This window comes from Nannospalax galili, unplaced genomic scaffold (genome assembly GCF_000622305.1).
Source record: "Nannospalax galili isolate Female #2095 unplaced genomic scaffold, S.galili_v1.0 scaffold525, whole genome shotgun sequence".
In the NCBI taxonomy this organism is placed as follows: domain Eukaryota; kingdom Metazoa; phylum Chordata; class Mammalia; order Rodentia; family Spalacidae; genus Nannospalax; species Nannospalax galili.
The window spans coordinates 1,504,071-1,529,324 of record NW_008353937.1 but is presented as its reverse complement, the minus strand read 5'-3'; the positions used below and the strand labels follow the sequence as shown (position 1 = coordinate 1,529,324).

Genomic DNA, 25,254 nt, shown 5'->3' with positions numbered 1-25,254 from the left:
GCTGGGATTACGGGTGATACATCACACACAACTACCCCTTATATTTTAAGGCCGTATACTTCAGAAGTTTGAATGGGTTTGGAAACTTCCTCAAGCATTTTCTTTCAAGATTTATCTATCATTCCTTATGGAACGGAAACATACATGGGTGGGTTCAGCTTGGTTAGGAATGCTGGGGATCGGCTGTGGGTGGAGCTGAGCTCAAGAACATTTAACCAGCGTGTGCTGCCTGAGTTCCATATCCTGGACTGAAAAACAGCAAAAACCAAAACGTCATTAAGGCGACGGTCAGAGTGATGTTTTAGTTTGTGACTTTATTTGTTTTTATTTCAGTTTATTGACGCACTTGAAGCTCTGTAAGGATTTTGAAGTTGACAATCACATAAAAGATTTCGCTGCAAGACTGTCGTTAATACCTAGTCCACCGCCTGGTCCGCTCCACTTGGTAAATTAAATCTGGAATTGTACTTGGGTTTTCTTTGTAGATAGTAAAAGTGATATGTTGGAGATAGTCGGAATGTTTTAAATTGTTTCAAGTTTCAGCTGTGTTTATGTTATGCCTCTGGAGGGCCTCATGGAAGCATTGTGCACATTTACTTCTGAAGGAAGAAAAGTTTATGCAGACTTGAGTTATGCTGAGTGGTGTATGATCAACCGGGCTGGTAATATGTAATGTGGTGGTTTAGTATTAACTCATGAGGTCATTTCCTACTGTTCAGAAAATGCATAGAGAACTCAATCTTTTAGGCTAAGGAAGTCCTGATTGCTTAAATTTGAAGCATTCCTTTCATTTCACTTTTCGTGAAGTCTGGGTACTGTGTTCAGTGCGTTGGTCTCCTCTGTGCAGTGTGATTGATGAAAAGTAATCAGCCTTATGTTTTCTGTTCTTCGAAGAGCCACTGTGCTGTTTAACAGATATTTCCCCGGCTGGGTTCCATTCCAAGAAATGTCACTAGTGTCTTCAGGACCTGCTACATAATAGTGTAGCTGTGTTAGTCACTGTTCTGTTTGCTTCTCCATTGCTGTGACAGAACACTCTGACCAGTACCAACTTGGGGAGGAAAGGGTTTATTTGGCTTACATCTCCTGGGTCACGAGGACTGTGTTACAACTGGGGTTCATCACTGAGGGACCCCAAGGTAGGAACTCAGGGCAGGAACCTGGAGGCTGGAGCTGGAGCACAGGCCATGGAGGAACGCTGTTTACTGGCTTGCTCCCCTGGCCCCTGCTCAGCCTGCTTTCTTATGCAACACAGGCCCACCTGCCCAGGGGTGGCACCACCCACAGTGGGCTGGGCCCTCCCACATCACTCAACAATCAAGAAGATGCCCCACAGACATGGCCACAGCCAGTCCTATGGAGTCAATTCCCCAGTTGAGGCTCCTTCAACCCAGGTGTGTCAAGTTGACACTAAAGCACCCAGCACAGTCACTTTTCTCATGGCCTGAATGAAATGCCTGTCAGAAACAGCTTGAGGAGGGAGGGTTTGCTTTGGTGAGGTTTCAGGGACCATCAGCCATCCTGCTGCGGAAGGCCTCCGGAAGGCCTGGAGTCTTGGTGGATCAGGAAGCAGAGACTAGAGGGAACCAGGCCTAGGCAATGGCAGTCAAAGGCCCACCTCAGTCAGCCCACTTCAGTCAGCCAGGCCTCACCTCTTAAAGGTTCCACAGCCTCCCCAGATAGCACCACCAAATGGGGATGAGGCGTCCAAACACAGGAGCCTGTGGGGAACATTCCACATTGAAACCATCACAGACAGAGGTCAAGTTGGAGTGACGGCCTGCACTGACCCCTCAGCATGCCCCTTTTGTTGAGCATCGGATCAGACTGCCGACCTGTGTGAACTGGCTCGGCCCAGCGCTTTCTGACCTCTTTAGCCACAGTGCGTTCCCTTTTCTGTTCTGTGTTTGTTTTTTTCGGTTTTGGGGTCAGGGTCTCAAGGAGACCAGGCTGGCTGCGAACTTGCTCCTGCCTCCACTGCCAGAGTTCTGGGATTACCGGCATGCACTGCTGCACAAAGTCCTGGGTTCTATTCCCAGCACTGTGTAAACTGCATGGCTGTATTCCCAGCACTTGGGAGGTGGGGGCAGGAGGATCAGAACGTTAAGGTCATCCTTGGCTACGCAGCAAGTTTGAAGCCAGTCTGGGATATATGGGACCCTGTCTTAAAAACCAAACAAATGGGCTGGAGAGATGGCTCAGCAGTTAAGAACACTGGCTGTTCTTGCAGAAGACCTGTGTTCGAATCCCAGCACCCACGTGGCAACTAACACCTGTCGTGACTCAAGTTCCAGGTGATCCGACAGCCTCTTCTGACCTCGGTGGGCATCACATGGCACAGGTGCACTTACCTACATGCAGGCAATGCATGCATGCACATAAAAATAGTAAATAAAATATTAAACAAACAAACCAGACACTTGTTAGCCAGGCATACTGGCACAGGCCTGTAATCCCAGCACTGAGAGGCAGAAGCAGGAGGATCATGAGTGTGAGGCTACCCTGGGCCCTGTAGCAGACCCTGTCTCAAAAAACAAAACAAAAACTAACAAGACACCTCTTCAGCATCTTGAATGTTCAGTGAACCTCCAGTTTTACTTTATCAGCCTCTTCTGGAAGGTTCTACTTACTTCTCTTGGTCTTTTACATTTTTTGTTATTGACTATTGAAAAGTAAGTTTTGGGGACTGGAGAGATGGCTCAGTGGTTAAGAACACTGGCTGCTCTTGCAGGGGACTCAGGTTCAATTCGCAGCCCCCACATGGCTGTTAACAACTGTAACTCCAGTTCCAGGGCATCCAACACCCTTTTCTGACTTTGCAGGCATTGCATGACATGGGTGCGCTTACATACATGCAGGCATAACACTCATACACATACAAGAAAAATAAATTAAAAAAAAAAGGAAGGTAAGCTTTCTTTATCAGGCACCATGTGATCCTGGCTTGGATATGTGCAGTATTTATTTATTTATTTATTTATTTATTTATTTATATTTCGAGACAGGGTCTCCCTGTAGCCCCAGCTGTCCTGGAACTCACTATGTAGACCAGCTGGCCTCGAACTCAGAGATCCGCCTGCCTCTGCCTCCTGAGTGCTGGGAGTAGAGGTGTGTGCCACCACGCCTCGCATACGTATGTGTTTTTGATATGACTCCAAATCCAGCAGTCCAGGAAGTGGAGGGTCCTGCCAGTGGTCCCAGCTACTTCACTTCCACCCTAGGAACCTTCGAGGGGAACACAGTGATGATGGGGTGCAGGCTGAGGATCCTGTCCCTGAAGTGCTGGGAACCAGAGCCCTTTTGGGGTTCAGAATTTTTCAAATTTTGGAATATTTGCATCTACATAAGAAGCTACCTTAGGGATGGGACTCGAGTGTAAACATAAAATTCCCTCTGTTTCATGCATGCTTTACCTGCATAGGCCTAAAGGAGTCTTTCGGTTGTGAGCCTGAGCCATCTCTCTGGCCCAAGCTGAAAGGAATTTTATTCAATGTTTTTTTGTTTGTTTGATTGTTTGACACAGGGTCTCCCTGCAGCCCCAACTGGACTGAAACTCACTATGTAGACCAGGCTGGCCTTGAACTCACAGAGATTTGTCTACCTCTGCCTCCAAGTGCTGGGATTAAAGGCATGGGCTACCATGCAGGACTTTATTCAATGTTTTTAGAGCACCTGCATTCTGATTGTGACCTGTCCCATGAGGTTGGTGTGGAATTTTCCGTGTCTTTGTGTTGGTGCTCAGAACGTTTTAGACTTTGGAGGCTTTTGGATTTTGAGTTTTCTGATTTAGGATGCTTGCTGTTATGACTGACGTTTTCTTGCTGACAGTGTGTACAGGGAGATGATTGAAGCATTTGTTTGTTTCCTTCAAGCCCACTGTGCTCACCAGGACCGGCTAGCTCGGTCCGCAGAGCAACCTGGATGCAGAGCCAGTTCAGGGAGAGTGACTGTGTGACATCAGTGATACCTGTGTGGCGTGCACAGTGGCACCTGTGTCTCGGCTCCTGGTTGCCTGTCTGCCTTCTCCACCTCCTTTCCTGTGGCCAGTTTCCTGAGGTGGCGCCTGCCCTCTTTCCTTCCTCCCCGAGCTGAGCTCAGCCATCACTCACGCCAGACCCGACAGCTTTCATGTTTATTTCCCATTTGACCGTGCCACTGCCCCCGCCCATTCCCGAAGACCAGCCCCTCCCACCGTGATGCCGGTTTGCTCTCCACTTCCCACAGGTCCTCTGCTCGGTGGCCACAGACCGCAGTGCAGCGTCTAGCTCTGTTCTGTACGCACGTCTTCAGCCCTGCTCTGCGTCCCCCAGCTCTGCTGTCTGTGCCTTTCAGTCCTGCTCACTCTCGTCCCCCTTGCCGTACTCCCCGCAGTCCATCAGGTGCTGCCACAGGGCTCTTGCACATGTTCCTCCCAGGATTCCTTCTTCTGTGTCTATGGCCGTCTCCTGTGACCTCCTGAATTCTCCCCCATCTGTCTCCCATTGACTGCCCTCCTGCTATGCACAGTGTTGTCTGGAGTAGGTCCTCTGACCTGGAGTGTGTTTAATGCCCATCTTCTCCACTGGACTCAGCCTGAATACGAGCCTGTTCCCTGCTGCCTGTACAGGGTCACAGCCATACAGGGAATGGATGAGGGAAGTGGGCCGCTAAATGGGCTCTGGCCTAGTGGACTCTGTCACTGGGAGCCATTCTCAGAAGTCCCCTTTGTTAGGGCCAAATGAGGACTTTCTCATTTTGAAGGAATCTGAGAGTCTGTGTAGGTCAGGGCTTTCATCCGAGGTGGGGCTGACCCCACCGCCACATAACGTCAGCCTGGAGAAGGCGCAGGCAGCAGGCATGAGCCGTCATTCCCGTGTTTTGGATGGTGGATGCTGCTCCTGGATGCGGGGGTTTCTGTTATTTCCAGGCTGGTCAGGTGTGCCTGTGTAATGTGTAGGATGAAGGACCACAGCCCAGGGAGGACAGTGGCAGAGGCCCACTTATCTCTTCCTCTGTGTCCCCTGTCCCCGTTCAGCACTGTTCCCTTTGGAGTGGGGACCACCTGCCTGAAATTTGGCAAGTGTTTTCCAAAAGCCTTCCTCTTCTCCATCTCACACCTGCCAGGTCTGGTGTGGGGACCTGAGGGTCCCCAGGTGGGCAGTGATGAGTAGGGCTTGGCACCTGCTTTTGTGTTCTGTTTATGTAGATAGCTGGCTGGCTCGTGCATTTTTTGAAATGTTGAGGCTTCCACACACACTTTGTGCTTATTAATTAGTTTATTGATTTTGTACATGCGTGTATGTGTGCATGTGTATGCGTGCATGTATGTGAGTGTGTGCATGTGTGTGCGTGCATGTATGTGAGTGTGTGCATGTGGAGGCCAGAGGTTGATGGCAGGTGTCTTTCTCTATCACTCCCTACTTCATTTTTTGAGGCAGTCTTTCACTGAACCCAGTTTGCCATTTGGCTGGCCGGCTGGCGAGTTTGTCCACCTGCCTCCTGCCTCCCCAGCCCAGGGCTGGGGTGACAGCCACACTGGCCTTTCATGGGTGCGGGGGATTGAACTCATGTCCCCATGCTAGCTGGCAGGCACTTTACCACTGAGCTACTCCCAGCCTTTGTACGTCACAGTTAACTACACTGCCGTAGCCTGGAGAATTTGACTCCATTCTATTCTATTTGCATAAAAAGGATTTTGTTGTTCATGTAGATGAATCAAGATTGTATTTATTTTTCCATTTTTTTGTGGTACTAGGAATCCAACCTGGGCCTTAAACATGCTAGGCAAACATTCCACCACTGAGCTACACCCACAGCTGCTTTTGAGTTTTTATTTAAGATAAGGTCTTACTAAGTTGCACAAGCTAGCTTTGAACTCACTATGTAGCCCAGGCTGGCCTTAGCCTTCCAAGCAGCTGGGACTATAGCTTGAGCCACCAGGTCTATCTTTTTCTTTTTTAATTCTTTTTTTCTGTGGTACTGAGTACCTGGAACCATGGGTATGCTAGGCCAATACTATTCATGAGCCTCATTCAGCCTATCTGCCTGGTTTGAGTTCCAGTCCAGCCTGGGTTACCTGAGAACTTCCCTTTAAAAAAAAGCCATTCACGGACTGGAGATGTGGCTCAGTGGTAGAGCACTTTCCTAGCATGTGCAAGGCCTGAGTTCAGTCCCCAGCAGCAAGTCATGGAGGACTGACTTTGTGCATGACTGTCCTTAGGCCGTCCTGTTCCTCTGTGATGGCAGCAGGATGGGGGCAGGAGCCTTCCTCAGTGATTTCTTTTCTTTTTTTCAATGCAGTGTATATGCATGTTCATATCATATATGTTCAGGTGTATGTGTGTGTGCACATGTGTGTGCTCATGCCAGTGAATGGGGCAGGAGGACAACTTGAGATGTCATCCCTCAGGAGCCTTCCAAATCCTTTTTTTAAAAAAATATTATTTTTATTTTATGTGTTCAAGTGTATTGTCTGCATGTATGTGAGTGCACCCATGTTGTGCAGTGCCGCAGAGGTCAGAAGAGGGTGTTGGATTCCCCTGGAACTGGAGTTAAGGACAGTTCTTAACCGCCATGGGGGACTGGGAATCAAGCCCAGCCTCTGCAAGAGCAGTCAGTGCTCTTAACCGCTGAGCCATCTCTCCAGCTCCCCCAAATCCTTTTTGATCTAGGATCTGTCCCTGAGACCTAGGGCTCTCTGGTGTGGTTAGGCTGGCGGCCATCGAGCTCCAGGGATCCTCCTATCTCTACCTAGCCACATGTCACCACACTAGGCTTTGTATGTGGTTATTAAACTGGGGTCATCATGCTTGCATGGCAAGTGCTTTACCGCCTGAGCCATCCCCCACTCCCACAGCCATGTCTAACGCAGATGCCTTTGGTGCCCAAATAGTGAATGTGGGTGCATTTTGGCTCTCTGAACTAACTGTGGCTCTTGGTCTTCCTAGATATTTAACATGAAGCCGCTGCAGGTGGTATTTCCCTCTCGAGCGGACCCTGAGAGCCCCATCATCGACTTGGATCTTCACCTGCCCCTGCTGTGCTTTAGTCCTGAAAAGGTGTTGCAGGTGTGTGGTCACTAGGTGTGTGGTCACTAGGTGTGTGGTCACTGGGGCAACATAGGCTGATCGGCACAGAGGGGTACTAGAAGTGTGGCTCATTAGGTATGTTTAGACTGCAGGCATAGCCCAGTGGTGGCGCATTTGTTAGCATGCACGATCCTCTGGGTTTGTTCCCAGTACTGAAAAAAAAAAAAAGATGTAGAACCAGGAATCCATGTATTCCAAAATAGTTGAGCTTTGCGCTTAGAGTCGACATGTGCAGTGACACATGGTGTCCGTGAGCAGCACTGTGTGGGGTCTAAGTGACTTTGGTTTTGGAGTAGAAAGGGCTAAAAGCTGCCTCTGGTTCTTTGTGTCTGGGGAGCAGTGTAGAAGTGTATTGAGGTTCCTCTGCCTGGCTGGAAGCTTACAAATGATGCTGTTGCTCCCCCAGATCCTGACCTGCATTTTGACAGAACAGCGCATCGTGTTCTTCTCCTCAGACTGGGCCCTGCTGACACTCGTCGCGGAGTGCTTCATGGTCTATCTCCACCCACTGCAGTGGCAGCACACCTTCGTGCCCATCCTGTCGGGCCAGATGCTGGACTTCGTCATGGCTCCCACGTCTTTCCTTATGGGCTGCCATCTCGACCACTTTGAAGAAGTCAACAAGGTTAGGTGGAGAACTTTGAATTGGAGCATTAAACTCATGCAAATCCATTGCAAGGCAAGTGGGACGTGCATTCAGAAGTGCTCTTATGTGTCAGACACACAGGCCCCGGGTCCATCCCAGCACTGCCAGGAAGACAGTACTTGCAGTGAGACGAGAGCACCATGGCTGTCTTTAGGCTCTTGCACTCTGGGAGCTATGTGACGTGCATGTGTTTCTGATCCCCAGTTTCCTTTTCTGTGAGGCGAGGCAGGTGCATGTCCTTGTGGGAAGGACTCCATGCTGAGGCAGCTGTGTACCCCGTGTGGTTCCTGGCACACGGCTGGCCTGTAGGTGGCGGCGTGCTCCACTTTCTTGTTTTAAATCCCTCCATTGTGGTTTGCTCCCGCGAGGGCCCTACAGTAAAACTCAAGGCTATGCAGCAGGCTGCTCAGTGTGAGCCCATCCTGGGTCTGGCTGTCTGCCAGACTGTTTGTGACTAATGTGTGTTGACACGGAACCCCTTCTTGTCCTAGCTTTCTAAGGACAGCACATGTGCCAACCTTGCTGCTACAGGGAAGACCAAGCAGGACATAGAACAGCACCTGGTGTGCTGTAGGTGCTTATAGAGGGTCACTGTGCTGAAGTGGGGCTGACAGTTCTTTGCTGTGACAGTCTCACATTATTGCCCAGGTTGGCCTGGAACTCGCTGTGTAGCTCAAGATGACCTTAATCTCTCGGCAATCCTCCTGCCTTTACCTCCTGAGTGCTGCAGTTCCAGGTGTGCATCACTCTGCTTAGCTGTGGTGCGTATTTACATGGTGATCTGTCATGGATTCAGGACAGATCTTGTGATGAGGCTAGCAAGCAGTATGCAGGGTGGGTTTTTTTTGTGTCTTTTAAAAAAAGAATATTTTATTTATTATTTTTATTTTATGTCTATGAGTGTATTGCCTGCATGTATGTAAGTGTACCTGTGTCATACAGTACCCACGGAGGTCAGAAGAAGGAGTTGGGTCTCCTGGAACTGGAGTTACAGACAGTTGTTAGCTGCCATGTGTGTGCTGGGAACCAAACTTGGGCCCTCCACAAGAGCAGCTGGTGCTCTTAACTGCTGAGAATCTCTCCTGTCCCCTTATTTTTGTCTTTTGATACAGGGTCTCCCTATCGCCCCAGATGACCTGGAACTCAGAGATCTGCCTGCCTCTGCCTTCCTAGTCCTGGGATTAAAGGCGTGCATCACCACGTCTGGCTAGATTTTAAAGATACCTTAAAGCTTGCCTAGGTAGCACATACTTTGATCCTAGCACTTGGCAGGTAATCCTAGCACATGGGAGGTAGAGGGAGGTGGATCTCAGGGAGTTCCAGGCCAGCCTGGTCTCTGTAGTGAGCTTGAGGCCAGACAGGGCTACCTAGTAAGACCCTGTCTCAAAAAACAAACAAAAAAAAGATACGTTTTGGCCAGGTGAGGTGCGTTTGGGAAGCTGAGGTAGGAAGATTGCTCGAAGTTCAAAGCCAGCCTGGGCTATACAGTAAGTTCCAGGCCAGCTTGAGCTACAAAGGGAACCTTCTCTCAAAACACGAAAACAAACCTTTATTGAGATACAATGTATATGTCCTGATTAAAATGTCCAGTCCACTGAATCTGAGTCTATTTTAGGGTTTTGCAGCTATCGCTGTTCGTTTGGACATGTTTGTCATCCCACAAAGGAAGCAGCAATACATTACTCGTCTAGTCCTTCCCCGCGCCCTAGTGAGGCTCCTCCGGGTGTCTGTGGATTTGTGTGTTCTAAGAGTCTCACACAAGTGGGATCCTGTAGCACACGGGCCTCTGTGCCTGACCTCTTTCACTCAGTGGCGTGTTCGCAGAGTTCACCCACTTGGGGCATGTCAGAACTTTGTTGTGGAGTAGGAGTCCATCATGCACATCTTGGTACATTGACTGTCAGCTGTCGACTTGGAGGTCGCTGACAGACATTGGGATTGTTGCTGCCCATGGTTGTGGTGAGCACGGCCATGGCGGACGAGGTCTTGTGTGAGGCTAGGTTTCCTTTCCCTTGGGGATACAGTCCAGCAGAGTGCTGAGTCAGCTGTACCCTCGCCACCTGAGGTGCTGCTGGCCTTGCCCAGGGCAGCTGTTGCAAGAGTTGAGAGTGTAGCGGTCTTGTTTCTCCACGGACGTCCTCACTGTCACTGGGTGCATTTATTTTCCAGTGAGCGATGGTACCCAGTGTCTTGCTGGGAGTTCTTCAGGGTATGTAGCATAGCGTTTAAGGTTGTCAGACCTGCACTGCAGTGCCTTTAACTGAGCCATCTCCCTGCCCCACTTGTGTGTGTTTGTGTGTGTGTCTGTGTATGTGTGTGTGTCTGTGTATGTGTGTGTGTGTGTGTCTGTGTGTGTATGTGTGTGTCTGTGTGTTTGTGTCTGTGTGTGTGTCTCTGTGTGTGTCTCTGTGTGTGTGTCTGTGTGTGTTTGAGACAGAGCCTTGCTCCAGAACTTACTGTTGTAGCCCAGGCTGGCCTTGAACCTACGATCCTCCTGCTTATCCCTCCAGAGTTATGGGATTATATGCACTACCAATGCCTAATTTATCTCTGTTTGTTTTTGAGACAGCTGGCCTGGAACTCATGATGTGAGGCTGGCCTCAAATTCACAGATCCACTTGCCTCTGCCTCCCGAGTGCTGGCATTAAAGTTGCACCACCATGCCTGGCTTACCTTTAACTTTTTGTTTTGAGCATTTTTTGTGTAGACAAAGAGGGGGATACAGTAGACAGCTGGTGTCCCTCACACTCCCTGGCCATCTAATGTCAGCCTGTTTCAGAGTCCTTGTCCTCCAGCACCGTTTCCTGGACTTTAAAGGAATCTCTACCAGTGTTGCCCCGTGCCCAGAAAGGCGGGCGTACAGCTCTGGAAGGGGCAGGCAGCCTTCTGTGTTCTTGCCAAAGCCAGTGATTGACCAGGGAGAAAACAGCTTAGGAAAAGGCCATTCAGACCTCCAAGGGAGGATTAGGAATGGAAAAACCTCACCCTGTGTGCCTTAAGAACCAGAAAGAATAGGCAGTGCTCTGAAGTTTAAAACTGTTTCTTCTTTTAGTGACTAAGGAAAAGTCACCGTGTCTGGGCTCTTCAGGCAGGAAGACTCTTTGGTATACTTAGCAATTCTGGTCAGCAGCCTGATAGGAAACTTGCTTGGTGATTTATGTGTTCTGGAAGATTCCAGGAACAGTGGTTTGGGTTTGTTTGGGTGTTTTGTTTCCTGTGGCTGGTGACAGGATCAGTAGGAGGGAGCTAGGAGGGTCCTTGTAGCCCTCTAAATAAGGCATCTCCTACACACACCTGGCATGACCCAAGATGATGCTGTGCTTGGCCAGAGGACGTGTGTTTGCCCTGTCAGACGTGGGCCAAGAGGAAACCGTATTTGTATATTTCATATGTTGCCTAGGAGAGAGGGCAGAGCCAAAAGCAAAGTGGCGTCTTCAGAGGGCGTCTGCATCCCCTTCTGGACACTTGAGTCTCAGAGTCGAGTGCAATGCTCATGGCTTGTACATAAGACATCACGAGTAACCTACGTGCATATATCAGAAATTCCACCTGTGTGCGGTCACTCAGCCCATTCCCTACCTGTGTTCTGGGTCCTGGGTGGCAGAGATGCTTAGACAGCTGAGTGATGATGGATCGAGTACAGGTGGTGCACTTGTCGAGTTCCGGAATGTTCCCTCAGGGCGCCATGAAGTACTGCATGTAGTGTTTGTACCAGGGTTGATGGAAAATTGGCAACATGCCTTGGCATCTTGGCTCAGAGAAGGCCCGTGGTCCCTCCACACGGTGGACTGCTCAGTCTTCAGAACAAGGGGGATTCTGACCCCTGTTGCAATCCAGACATGCCTTCAAGACACTGCTAAGTGTCAGGGCATACTATGGGAGCCCACTTACATGGGCTTCTTAGAGTAGTCAGATTCAGAGGCCCAAAGTAGAATGGGGTGCCAGGGCTAAGGTAGGAAGAAACAGTGAATTAAAAATGATGGGGACAGGGTTTCTGTTTGGGAACAGAAGGTTCTGGAGACAGGTAGTGGTGAAGGTCATACAACTGTGTGACTGCAACTGATATTATGGTCGAATGCATAGTGTGGCCAGCCAGGGATGGGCTACATAGCAAGTTCCAGGTCAGCCGGGGCTACATAGGGAGATGTAGCTTCAGAGACCCCCCTCCAAAAAGTGTGCAAATTCAGATTCTTACATTGACTTTTGCCTTCCAGGAAGCTGATGGTTTGGTCCTGATCGATATCGACCATGGAAGCATCACCTGCTCTAGGTCCTCTGACAAGGATATGGACATCCCCGACATCCCTCTTCTGCCGGCACAGACGTTCATTCAGAGGTATCGGGAAGTGGTGTGTTTGAGCATGTGTTCAGATCTTATGTTTGCTAGTTTTCCCGTCTTTTAATTTCATATTGTTGACAGATGGTTTATATATTTTGGGTTTGGACGTTATTTGTGAATATTTTCAATAAAAGTGATTTGTCTTTATTCTGATCTTGTCTAAATATGAATTATAGCCTAATAGAGTCAGGGGATTGTGCCACCCCCTGGAGGCCTCCTGATGCTGTGCCTAGAGCCTCAGGGTCCTGTGCCGTGTTCTGTGAAGCACATTCATTCAGTCACTTACTAGATATGTGTTGGATGCTGGTGAGTGCTGGGATTCAGCAGCATCTGGGCTCCGGTGGCAGAACAGTAATGCCACCATGCTGTGACGTCCAGGACGATAGCCTTGGGGGTGACCCCTCCCCCGAGCACAGTTGGCCTTCTTACTTCCTGCCGTGTGTCTTCCCTGTGAGCCTTTTCTCTCATCTCAGTTGCTAAATTTTGTTGGCCTAGAGCTGGCTCAGCAAACTCTCCCACAGTGCTAAATCACAAGTATTCGAGGCTTTGGGGACCCTCCAGTCTCCACTGTGGTCTAGAGGAGGGCTCTCATCCTTGGGCAGATCAAGGTGTCCCTGCTAAGTCAGGAGCTGGGCGCATTGTGGCGTCTGGTTACCCTGTCCTGGCGAGGGCAGGCGTCACGTCATGCACAGTGACACCTAGCAGCCTTCTGGAGGTTGGGAGCGATTTCTGAGTGGGCTCTTCCAGGCCTCTGGGAAGCAGGGAGACCCCTGGCTCGGCAGTGCTGGCTTCTTCGTTGTCTGCTGTGTTTGCCATTGCTTGCTTTTCAGAAACCAAATGCAGGGGTGTGGGGTTGGAGCCCCGCCGTGGCAGGGCTCCCCGGAATGACCGTGTGGGATGAGTGTCTTGTACAAACTCGCAGTGGTACTTTGTTTTATAAACCTGATGGTCTATGTGCCTCTAAGCCCTGATCCAGGCCATGGTGGCGGCTCCTCAGCTATCTTCAAGGGCAGAGCACATCTGTATACAGGTGTCTGGCCAGAGGGACGCAGGGTAGCGGTCTCTGCTGCTCAGACCCCCTTAGAGGCCCTCAGGCATGCTGCTCCCTTGTCTTCTGTCTCGTCACATTGCTGAGAAAGTGTTCGTTTGCCACTGTCCAACCCTTCTGAGGTCAGGGACAAGGAGCCCCAAGCTCAGCTGTGCTGGCTCAGTGTGTGAGTCGGGAGGGAAGGACTAGATTCTGGGGAGACCGAGCAGCTTCTCCTCCAACAGTCCCCACACGGAAGGCTCGGGAAGACACCACCGTTACAGGCAGCACCCTCGTGTGCTCTGTGCGGGGGAGCTGCTGATGTTCCGTCCCTGTGTCCTGTTCTGGGTTCTGCCTGGTAAAAGTCAGTTTGGCATCAACATACACGGACAGGTCAGGTCAGCCAGGACTGGGAACGCCCGCTCCAGAGCGGCTTCTTAACGTGTTAGGAGAGAGTGCAAAGCCCCACCCAAGCCTGTGCTGGCTCCCGAGTCCACAGATAGTCTTGAGTCACACTGGGCCCCAGCAAGCTCACCGTGCTCAGGACCTTGGGCATCCAGGAGCCTCTCCTCCGCTGCATCCCCACAGTCTTCCACTGCCATGTGTCTTGCCTTCACAGGGCAGGTCCATAGCTGTTTCCTGGGAACACTCCCCTCCTGTATCCATCATCCATTTCCCGCATCCCCAGCATCCATCATTGAGTCTCTGTCTTCATCATCTGTTCTGAGGCTGACTTGTCTGTTTTCTGTTCCCTCCAACTCTGGTGCAAGCTCCATGCAGTGGGGCCTTTGCCTGGTCCACACTTAGAACCGTGCATGGCCCACAGTGGATACACAGGGAACAAGTGCGTGATTAAAACTGCAGATTTGGCACCAGGTGGTTCTCAGTCAGGTCAAGGCTGGCCTGGTTTACATAAGCAAGTTCCAGGCAGCTGGGACTACAGGAAGACCCTGTCTGACAAACCCAAACCAGCCCACCCTGTGGATTTGTTCGCGGGTGTACAGAGCTCCTGTCAGATGAGCTTTGTTTACTTGCAGAGCTGGGGATTGAATCCAGGGCTACGTCCCCAGCCCGCCAAAGTTTCTCTCAAAGTCTAGACTAGAGTGATGTTGGGAAGGCCGGGCTCCAGCCTTTGTGGTGGCTCTGGGTGAGTCCCTTATTCTGCATGAGGACCTTCAGATGAGCCAGTGGCCATCCCCTGCTGGGCCAAGAGCATTGACATCCAGGGCGTGTACAGTGGTACACAGAGGGGCTTCCGAACCTGTGTGGGCAGGGGATGCCGAAGGGCAGCAGCTATGAGCTGACCTCCTAGCAACCCTGACCAGAAGGGACCTAAAAAGGAGGGAAGTGCCTTGCGTGCTGGAAGGTGCCTGCTCCTGATAGGTAGGCCTGGGTCCAAAGCAAGACCTTCATGTGGTGCTGTCTAGAGGTGAATGAGCTTTGCTATTCCTTGATTTTTTTAAAATTTTACTTATTTATTATTATTATTATTAATTATTATTATTATTATTTTTTGACAGTGTCTCCATATAGCCCCAGCTGGCCTGGAACTCACTATGTAGACCAGGGCTGACCTTGAACTCACAGAGATCCACTTGCCTTTGCCTCCTGAGTGCTGGGATTAAAGACATGCGCCACCATGCCCGGCTTTATTTATTATTCTTATTTCATGTATATGAGTATATTGCCTGTGTGGACCCCTGTCAGGTAGTCCCCGAGGATGTCAGAAGAGGGTGTTGGAGTTCCCTGTAACTGGAGTCTTAGACGGTTGTTAGCCGTCATGTGAGTGTGGAAATTGAACCTGGGTCCTCTGCAAGAGCAGCCAGTGTTCTTAACCACTGAGCCATCTCTCCAGTCCCAGAGCCCTGGATTTTTAATGCCTTTCCAAGTCGTTGACAGGAACCCAGTACCCTAAACTACCTGGCTACCTTCTGAAGGTCACCTTCATGTACTATAGCTTAGTGTGTTTTCTTTCAGAATCCAGAGCCTCCAGCTGCACCCTGAGCTACACCTCGCTCACCTCAGCTCCAGCACAGACCTGAATGAGGGCCGTGCCCGCCACAGAGCCTGGCAGCAGATGCTCAACTGCAAGATCCAGCACATCACCCTGCAGCTGCTTGTCAGCATCTTCAGGTAGTTTAGAGCACTGCAGCGGCAGGAGTGGCCTGGCCAGAGAGCTCATTCTGAAAACCTTTCCTCGTGGCCAGGCGAGCAGGCCCACTGGGAGTCTGAGGTTTACTCTGACCCTGGCCAGCTTTCCTGCCCTGACCGTGTAGCTTCCCTGTCACCGGCCTTCTGGATGGCTGCTTCCAAGGTAGCCTCTGGGGAGATGTCTGATGTAAAACCTGCTGGGAGACCTGGTCGGTGCCTGTGTGTGTTGGTCAAGAGCTCAGGGTCAGTTCAGGGCACGTCCACCCTAGAGGCGAAGGGATAGTTGGGTCATTTCCATGACACTTGAAAACTGGAGAATGCTCCTGAAGGGACAGGTGAGCGTGTGGGGTTTGTGTCAGAAAGCTGCTTCTTTCCCACCCCTCGCTGTCATTGCTGGTGCATGCCGTAGCTAGCACACCCTAGACTAGCGTGGGTTAACTAGCTGGTTAAAGTCTCTATCGTGTGTAACACGGCCCAGGCACTGAGCTGCTATTTCTGGCCCAAACATGCCATCAACTTCAGGACTTTTATTACAATCTGGGGCCTTTTCTTCTTCCAACTCTTTCTTCTTTTTCTCTTGCAGCGAACTTTCCCTCCTCTTGCTGCATCCGTAGCAAAGGACGCACCGCCTGCCGCTGGCTCTCGTCTGTTCTGCAGGGGCTTCCGCTCGGGAGGGGTTAGTGCAGAGCCCGTGGACTCCCAGTGCTCTTTTCCTGATGGAAACATCAGCAACCTTCTCTGTCTCCATTTTCGTAATGCAAATTTACTAGGGAGAAAATGAGCTGCTGCTTTAGAGACAGGATGCCCCTCTCCTTGCTCCAAGCTGGGTAGTTAGCATGGTCCTCTTGTTGCCTTTTATTCTTTGAAAACACATCCTTCATGATTAAAATGGTAAACAAAAAAGAAAATAATTTACAGCCAAGTGTGGTGGTGGTACATGCCTATAATCCCAGAACTTGGGAATTAGAGGTAGGAGGGCCAGGAGTTCAAGATGATCCTCAGATATATGGTGAGTTTGAGGTCAGCTTGAGCTACACGGGACCCTGTCTCAAAAAAAAACAAAATAAAAAAACCCAAACTCGGGGCTAGAGAGATGGCTCAGCAGTTAAGAACACTGGCTGTTCTTGCAGAAGACCCAGGTTTGAATCCCAGCACCCACATGGCAGCTAACAACCATCCTTAACTCCAGTTCCAGGGGATCCAACGGCCTCTTCTGACCTCCACGGGCATTGCACAACACATGTGCACTTACCTACATGCAGGCAATACACACATACACATAAAATAAAAATAATAAAAAACCCAAAACTCCTCTGTATAATATTGATGAGTTTATTTTTATTTTGTTTTTAAGTGTGTATATATATTTTTTAAGGATTTATTTTTAATTTTTACTTAACGTGTGCAGATGCCTGAGGGGGCCAGAAGAGGGCATCAAATCCTCTGGAGTGGAGTGAGAGGCACTGGGAACTAAACTTGATTCCTTTCGAAGAGCAGAAAGAGCTCTTAACCAATGTGTCATTTCTTTAGTCCCAACATTTTAGGCTTTAAAAAAAAATTTTATTTATTAATTTTATGTGTATGAGTGTATTGCCTGCATGTAAGTGCATCCTGTGTCAGGCAGTGCCCATGGAGGCCAGAAGAGGGCATCGGATCCCCTGGAACTGCAGTCAGGACAGTTGTTAGTTGCCATGTGGGTTCTGGGAACCGAACCCAGGTCTTCTGAAAGAGCAGCCAGTGCTCTTAGCCCCTGAATCATCTCTTCAGGCCTAGCTTTTTTTTTTTTCTTCTTGAGACAGGGTCTCATTATGCAGCCCTGGCTGACCTAGAACTCACTATGTAGACTGGACTGGCCTCAAATTCACAGAGATCTGCCTCCCTCCACTTCCCCAGTGGTGTGATTAAAAGCATGTACCACCGCACCAATGAGTTCATTTTTAAAAAGCAAAAAAAAAAAAAAAAAAGATTACAGGCTTTAAAACTCTATGTCCCTAGATGAGTAAGTTTCTCACAAAGGAAAGGAGGTGCTGGGCACATCTCTCTGGCCACACCTTGGCAGGCTGTTTACCCTATTTGTCGGGTGTCACTGTAGCTCTGGGAAGTTGTACACTGAAGTCCCATCAACTTACCACATGAGGCAGTGGGAATGGAGGGGAGGCTTGTCGGGGCAGGCTGTAGTTGAATGGGGCAGTACTTAACTTGACCCCAATCCCCATATTGCCCTGTCAACCCAGTGGCATTTGCAAAAGATGGTAGCTGGTTGCTGAGTCAGCCTTAATTTGCTCACAGAGCTGAGGGGCAAGGAGGAAGTTAGCAGCACTGTCCCTGGCTTCTTTATAGATAGGACGGTGATGACTGACCAGTCTGTCCTGAAGCTGCCGTCCTGGGGGTTAGATAAGCCTTGAAAGTTTCTTGTCATCATTCTGCTACTGAAGGTGGTGTGTTTTCATGTGTGAGTGACATAGTTCAGCGCTTGGCCTGTCTTCTCTGGTAGGGACGTGAGGAATCACTTGAATTATGAGCACCGAGTGTTCAACAGTGAGGAGTTTCTCAAAACGAGAGCGGCAGGGGATCAGCTGTTTTACAAGCAGGTAAGAGGTGGAGTTCTGGCAGGTTTGTGGTTACATTCATTTTTACCTTCCTGTGTTTAGACACATCTCAAGCAAGGTTTTCAGGGTCTGTTAATATCTTATTAATCAAACTCACTTTTCCCAAAAGCTCCTGTTTGTTCCTTCCGCCCTTCAGCCATCTCATTTTCATTGGGTTTTTGTTTTGTTTTGTTTTTGGTCTTTTTGAGACAGGGTCTCCCTGTAGCCCCAGCTGTCCTGGACTCACTATGTAGACCAGGCTGGCCTTGAACTCACAGATCCGCCTGCCTCTGCCTCCCGAGTGCTGGGACTACAGGCGTGGCCACCAGGCAGGCCAGCCACCTCTTTTTTACTTTATTTTATTTTTTAACGTGTATGAGTATTTTGCCTGTCTGTATGTAAGTGCATGCAATGCTTATGGCGATCAGAAGAGGGCGTTGGATCTCCTGGAACTGGAATTAGAGACAGTTGTTAGCTGCCTTATGGGTGCTGGGAACTGAACCCCAGCCCTCTGTAAGAGCAGCCAGTGCTCTTAGCTGCCGAGCTATTTCTCCAGCCTCAATTTTCGTTGTTGTTTTGAGTCAGGGTCTTACTATGGCTGGTCTGGAACTCGCTATGTAGACCAGGCTGGCCTTGAACTCATCAGGATCCACCTGTCTCTGCCTCCCGGGTGCTGGGATTAAAGGCGTGCGCCACCATGCCTGGCTCATCTCATTTTTTAATGTTTGCAAGAGCAGTCATCACTCTCTACTGTTCAGTTGTCTCCCCACCCCCATCTCTTGTTTTAAATTAGCTTGTAGAGTTTACACAGAATAAAAGGCACTGTTTGGTTTGATGGACTGTGGCGCATGTGCGTGCCTGGGTGACCACGCCGGCAGTCAGGACGTCAGTGCCCGTTCCCTGTCTCCATCTTCTACTCCGGCCCAGGCGCCTCTGATTGCTCTATCCGTGGGGAGGGCTGGTCCTTCGAGAGTTTCCTGCTGTTACCATTCTGGTCCCAGCTCTGCTGGCTCTTTTCCTCCTCTCTGGGACTGACCCTCAGGCTGTGTCTCAGTAGCTGCTCCCTCTTGTCCATGGCCATGTTCCAGGATCAGGGCGGAGCCAGTGTCTGCGCTCTTCTCTTAATGAGCATTTTGTCCATCACACAAAGAAACACTCTGGGTTTTACTCTGGATCCGGCAGGCAACCCTGTGAACTCCTTGCAGGTTTTTCTCGTCTTTAAGTTGGGAAGAACAACCTCACTCCATGGTACAGGTTAGCCCATTGACTAGGGAACATGGGACCCCTTTGTGGCCCAACCCAGCCAGCACTCTCCCCCTGGTCATCACTCCGCCATCAGCTCGTACCCCTGTGAGCTCAGAGACTGCTCGCCTTCCAGACCTCTGCCTGGTTCTGCAGTTTTACTGTGGGACTGAGCCCCTTGGTACACCATAGCACACCTCATGGAGTAAAAGATGGGAACCAGGCATCAGAGGAAAGCCTGAATGCCAAGCTCCCAGCTATACTGAGCCATGGACACCTGGTCTTGTCCTGGGTTCTGGGACTCTGGGCCCCTTCTCTCCTCTTCTGCCCTGTGATTCTCTTCTGCTCTCTCACAGTGATTTGGGTGAGTATGTATGTGGTCCTTCCACACTAGCTCCAGGTCCTCCAGCCAGTCATGTGGTGCTGGCCTAACCCTTCTGCACAGCCTCTTCCCCTCCAGCAGCTCCCTTTGGTGTGTCACCTTTGGGTTCCCTGCTTGGCTCTCACTGGGCCGTCATTCTCCACGTAGGTCTGAGCACCTTCTCTCCTTGTTCTACTTAGGGGTGGCTTGTGGTCTAAGAGCCTTCTTGTCAGACTACACCCTCGTGTCTAGATGGAAATGACCCCAGCACTGCAGGGCCCTGTGAAGTCAGGAGCCCAGAGCTGTCTGGTTCTTGAGGTTGAGGTAGCTGATGAAATCCGGCAGAGCCAGATGGAGTATGCTGTGGAGTCCAGAGAACTGCCCCCCAACTGCAGGCATAGCTGTCCTAGTGGTCAGGTGTCCTGGGCTTTTTAACTTTATGTGTTTTTTTTTTTCAAATGCAAAGTTGCTGCTTATTTCAGATGAACAGGTGAGGAACTGCAGACACTTCTAGTAGGTAAGACCATTTGCAGGGCCTGGAGGTGCTCAGTGGTTAAGAGCACACACTGCTCTTCTAGAGGACCTGAGTTCAGTTCCTAACATGCACGTTGAGTGGTTCACAAATACCTGTAACCGCAGCTCCAGGGGACCCAGTGCCTCTGTGGGTACAACTTCATATACATAATTAAAAACAGTAAAAATAAATTTTAAAAAGAGCCAATTGTGGGGCTGGAGAGATGGCTCAGCGGTTAAGAGCACTGACTGCTCTCGCAGAAGACCTGGGTTCGATTCCCAGCACTCACATGGTGTCTATGAACCACCCGTAACTCCAGTTCCAGGGGATTCAACACCCTCTTCTGACTTCCACAGGCACTGCACAACATGCACGCACTTACATACATGCAGGCGATACACTCATACACATAAAAATAATGAATATTTTTTAAAGACAAAAAAAACCCCACCCCAGGCCATTTCCCCTGGCTGCCAGGCCCAGGGGACAGGGCAGGAATGGGGGGCCCACTCCCTCAAGGACGACCAGGGACCATCCTTAACTCCAGTTCCAGGGGAATCCGAAGCCCTCTTCTGACCTCTGTGGCATTGCACAACACGGTACACTCACATACATGCAGGGAATACACTCATACACATAAAATAAAAATAATAAAATATTTAAAAAAAAAGCCAATTGTGAGGCTCCCTCTCTTTAGAGACTGCTGCCCAGAGACACCTGTGCTGGGAGATTGGTGACCAGCGGGGCTGCTGCAGGCTTTGGACAGAGGCTGGAGGACCCTGAGCACATGTGTGATGCCCCTTTTTGCCTGCAGGTTTTGGACACCTACATGTTCCACTCATTTCTGAAGGCGAGGCTCAACGGCAGGATGGACGCCTTTGCTCGGATGGACCTAGACACCCAGTCTGAGGAGGACAGGTGCATTACCCTGTGTTTTGTACACCCAGCTCTCTGGGGACCAAGGGCCTGGCTGTCATAGTTTTATTTGGACATATAAAAGATCAGGAAAAGACCAGTGTTGAGCAGTTCACCATGAGCTTTCCTAGGCAGGCTGCTGTGTGTCTGTTTCCTGCAGGCAGACTCTGTGTGCCTGTGTGCGGCACCCTATGCTGAGCCCTGGTCTCTTGTCCATATCACATGCTCATCTTTACTTTCTTTTCACACCCCCAGCCACAAAGTCTGTCTTTACCTTTCCCTTATTTCATGCATGTGCCATCTGTGACAGTGTCCTGCTTGTTTCTGGGACTGTAGGCTCCTGGGACCCTCTATCTTCCCTTCTTGAGCTGCATGAGGTGGGACTGAGTGACCCTTTGCACTCCTGTGTAGGGATCTCTCCCGCTGCTTGTTACACTGGACATGGAATGTGGTAAAGGCATGTATACTCACCCATCGTTGTACCCATAAAGTGAACCCTTGCTCTTCCCCACCCCAGGGTTGACAGGATGCTTATAAGTCCAAGGAGACCTACTGTGGAGAAGATGGCCTCGAGGAAGGCCTTGCCCCTGCACATCACCCACAGGCGCATGGTGGTCAGCATGCCCAACCTGCAGGACATCTCCCTGCCTGAGCTGCTGCCCAGGAACTCGTCACTTCGAATAATGGATACCTCGTGCTGCAGAAGCAGCAGCCCAGGTGAGGCCGCACCCACCCTCCCGGCATTGAAGTCAGAGAGACCACACCTGGTGCAGAGGGGTGGGATATGCTTACATTGTATTTAAAATTTTTATTTTATTTGTGCGTGCACGTGCACACCATGGGCATGTGTGGAGGTCAAAGGACATCCTGTGGGAATTGGTTCTTTCTTCCCACCTCGTGGTTCCTGGGAATCAAACTCAAGTCATCAGGCTTTGGTGGCAAGCACTGTTACCTGCTGAACCACCTTGCTGGCCGAGGTTTAAAATCTTTTAATTGCTAAACTTAGTATAATGATCTGATGTCACTTCAGAGGATTCATCTAGTAAATCTCGTTTCTCTATCTCTTGTCTGTGTATTTTGTCACCCAGGGTCCTTGTTAAAGGCAACAGTGACACAGCTTGGCATCTTCTTCCTGTATACATGAGTGTGCATGCAGGTTATGCATATAGTGCATGTCTGTTTGCACGTATGTAATGGGTTGTCCCTGGTGTGTGCCAGGCCATGCCTTAAGATACTCCTGCAGCTGCAGTCCTGGTAGAGACACCACACACATAGGTTCGGAGGTTGGGGCAGGGTGGGGCAGGGTCTGAGTTCTGTGGGACTCTTCTAGGTACTAACCGTTGGGCACTGCAGCACTGTTGCAGATGGAGGGAGGCCCTGTCAGCAGAGGACAGCAGGAGCGGGCCTCAGTGTTGAAGAGGCCTGTGTGTGTGAATCTGATGCCAGTCTGGAGTTTCCCTGACCTCTGGGCGTGTTTACGCTATGCTGTACTTCTGCATAAACTTCCCCAAGGCGTGTCCCGTGTGACATCCTTTACTTGTCCTCTGAGCCTCTTGCTGTGCACATCCAGGTGGAACCATGCTCCTTCCGTAGGGGACAGGAGAAATTTTTGGGTGCCTAGGCTCAGGCTGCTGGTGCCTGGGAGCCCAGAGAGCTGTGACTCCCCAGACGGTTTGTCTGGCAGAGATAGTATATGTAAATGAACAAACCTTGTTGCCTGTAGCAACCATTTCTCAGTGCTCAGAGCATTAGGAGGTGTGAGCCCCTGTGCAGCCCTTTCCTGGCTGTGTGACCCCAGGCAGACCACTTCCTTTTTCTGGACCTAGCGCATGTGCTGTGCACTCACTCTGGGAATACAGTCTACCTTTTCTGCCCTGACTTGCAGGCTCCAACCTCCAGCCTCCATAGCTAAGACCCCCCCACCTCTCTGGGGAAAACTTTCCACCAGTGGGGCTGGCATTGGTGTGGATGGCCTGAGTGCTGGCTTTGGTCCTCTGTCCCAGTGGAGCTCTTGAAAGGAGAGGGACTCCAACTCCTGGTCAGTACTTAGCCTCTGGGAGGTTCTAGATCACGCCCGTTGAAGGAATTGGTGTGTGGCAGCCTGGTTGAGACACTTAGTAGCTATGTCTTTGTGCCAAGTAATCTGGTCTATGAGGCCTCACCGTCCACATCTGTGCATTGGGAGTTCTGGTAATGCCCACTTTCCAGTGTCAGTGTTAAGGGGAGTGAAACACTTATTTTCAAAGACTGAACCCAGCTTGGCAGGTTTATCTTGGCTTTGGCTATGAGCTTAACCCTCAAAGCTCCATTTGCAGCATTCCTGCTTAGTATTAATAGCTTTGGAAAACAATGTCCCATGGAAAATATTTGCTGTTTCTCTGGAAGCAAAACAAGGGCTCTGGTTCTCCCTTGGTGTGGTGGAGTGTCCTGGGAGAGGCACGTTGGTTCCTGCTGTTCCTCTCGTCCAGGACAAACAAACTTTGCCCTCGACAGTGCGGTGGCAGGCCCTGTGCTCCTTTGGCAGGACTGTGCTAGTCACCTGCCTGCTTCCTTGATTTTTCAGTTCTGAATGTGGCCCCTAAGTCCACGTATACATTCAAGATCCCCGAGATCCACTTCCCGCTGGTGAGCCAGTGTGTTCAGGCGTACTACACGGACCTCATCACCCTGCTGAGCAAGGCCATGGGCCTGCTGGGCCCTGGTGACTCTCTGCTCCTAGCCAGGTACTTCTACCTGCGTGGCCTTGTTCACCTGATGCAGGGGCAGCTGTTGAGCGCCCTCTTGGATTTCCAGAACCTGTATAAGACGGACATAGGGATCTTTCCTGCTGATCTTGTTAAGAGAATGGTGGAATCCATGTCGGCCTCTGAGCGGGCCCAGGCTGAGCGGATGCCCGAGCTGAGGCGGCTTATCACTGAGGTCCTGGACAAGCCAGGTGAGGCCCCCAAGGCAGACGACGCCGTGAAGAACTTTGAGCTGCCCAAGAAGCACATGCAGCTGAGCGACTTTGTGAAGCGGGTGCAGGAGTCGGGGATTGTGAAGGACGCCGTCGTCATCCAACGCCTGTTTGATGCGCTCACTGTGGGTAAGAGAAATGCCTAGCACCCAGGTACAGATACCCCCAGGGTCTTCAGGTCTGTGGCCAGGGATCAACCAACCACAGATTTGAAAGTATTAAAAAGATCTGTGTGTGCACACAACAAAGGCAGGCTTTTTTATTTTATTTTATTTTTGAGGCAGGTCTCCCTGTAGCTCCAGCTGTCCTGGAACTTGATGTGTAGACCAGGCTGGTCTTGAACTCACAGAGATCCCCCTGCGCCTGCCTCCCGAGTGCTGAGATTAAAGGTGTGTGCCACCGCACCTGACTATAAACCAGAGCTTCTTAAACTTTCATCCTGACTGAAAGTTGGATGACCCAGGTATATAGGAATATAAAACAGGTATAAAAACTAAACATTTACTGGCAATAAGCCATAAAGAAATTGATTTTAAAGTAATGATTTGGTATAGAGTAATGCATTGGTTAAAGACAAAAGGTAGAAAGTAGCTCAGCTGACAGAAGGCAGGAAGCCGTGGGTCCCATCCCTAGCATAAACCAGGCCTGGTGGCTCACACCTACTACCCCAGTACTAGGGAGGTGGAAACAGGAGGATCCAAAGTTCAAGATTTGAGGATAGCCTGGGCTACATGAAACCCTGTGTCCGTCTAAAAGAAAAAAAAGAGATGGTGGCAAATTTGTCTGCTAATGAGATGTATGTACCTGTTTATTTTTATGTAGAGAATTAAATCTTGAAACTGTATTATGGCTCATGCCCGCAATCCTAGCACTTGGGAAACTGAGGCAGGAAAGTCACTGTGAGGTCAAGGCCAGCCTAGACTACATAGTAAGTTCCAGGTTAGCCTGGGCTAGAATGAGACCCTATCTCAAAAAGAAACAATTAAATCTTGGCTAAATATTTGGTACTGTAGTACACAGGGTATTTTCAAGATTTTTCAGAGCTGATCGATACTTTGATTTTGTAATCATCAATGCTGAGAATTCCACTTTGCATAAATATGTAGTAAGCTGGTAGAAGTATGTTTAGGTTCATTTCAGAAATTATTTGAAATTCTGTCCTAATCCCAAGCCAAGATTCTTTCAGTGATTTTTTTAAAAATGAAACTCAAGTCAGAACTCAAACAGTAATTTTAATTTTATTTTAATCAAAAAAATTTTGGGGGGTTGGAGAGATGGCTCAATGGTTAAGAACACTGGATGTTCTTGCAGAAGACCCAGGTTTGAGTCTCAGCACCCATATGGCAGCTAATAACTGTCTGTAACTCAGTTCCAGGGGATCCGACAGCCTCTTCTGACCTCTGTGGGCATTGCACGACATGGGTGCACCGTGCACCTACCTACATGTA

General features: G+C 49.9%; 1 protein-coding gene across 2 annotated transcripts in view; it reads left to right on the top strand.

Annotated features, from left to right (window-relative positions):
• The window catches only part of Dennd3 (DENN domain containing 3), a 62,340-nt gene that overhangs the window by 12,237 nt on the left and 24,849 nt on the right, over positions 1–25,254 (top strand). For both annotated transcript variants that reach the window (XM_029555001.1, XM_008851050.2), the window contains exons 5-13: positions 334–445; positions 6,927–7,046; positions 7,474–7,692; positions 11,928–12,049; positions 15,057–15,212; positions 17,725–17,821; positions 20,750–20,853; positions 21,368–21,567; positions 23,414–23,935. In XM_029555001.1, coding sequence (XP_029410861.1) covers positions 334–445; positions 6,927–7,046; positions 7,474–7,692; positions 11,928–12,049; positions 15,057–15,212; positions 17,725–17,821; positions 20,750–20,853; positions 21,368–21,567; positions 23,414–23,935 — 1,652 coding nt within the window. The remainder of the gene's footprint in view (positions 1–333; positions 446–6,926; positions 7,047–7,473; positions 7,693–11,927; positions 12,050–15,056; positions 15,213–17,724; positions 17,822–20,749; positions 20,854–21,367; positions 21,568–23,413; positions 23,936–25,254) is intronic.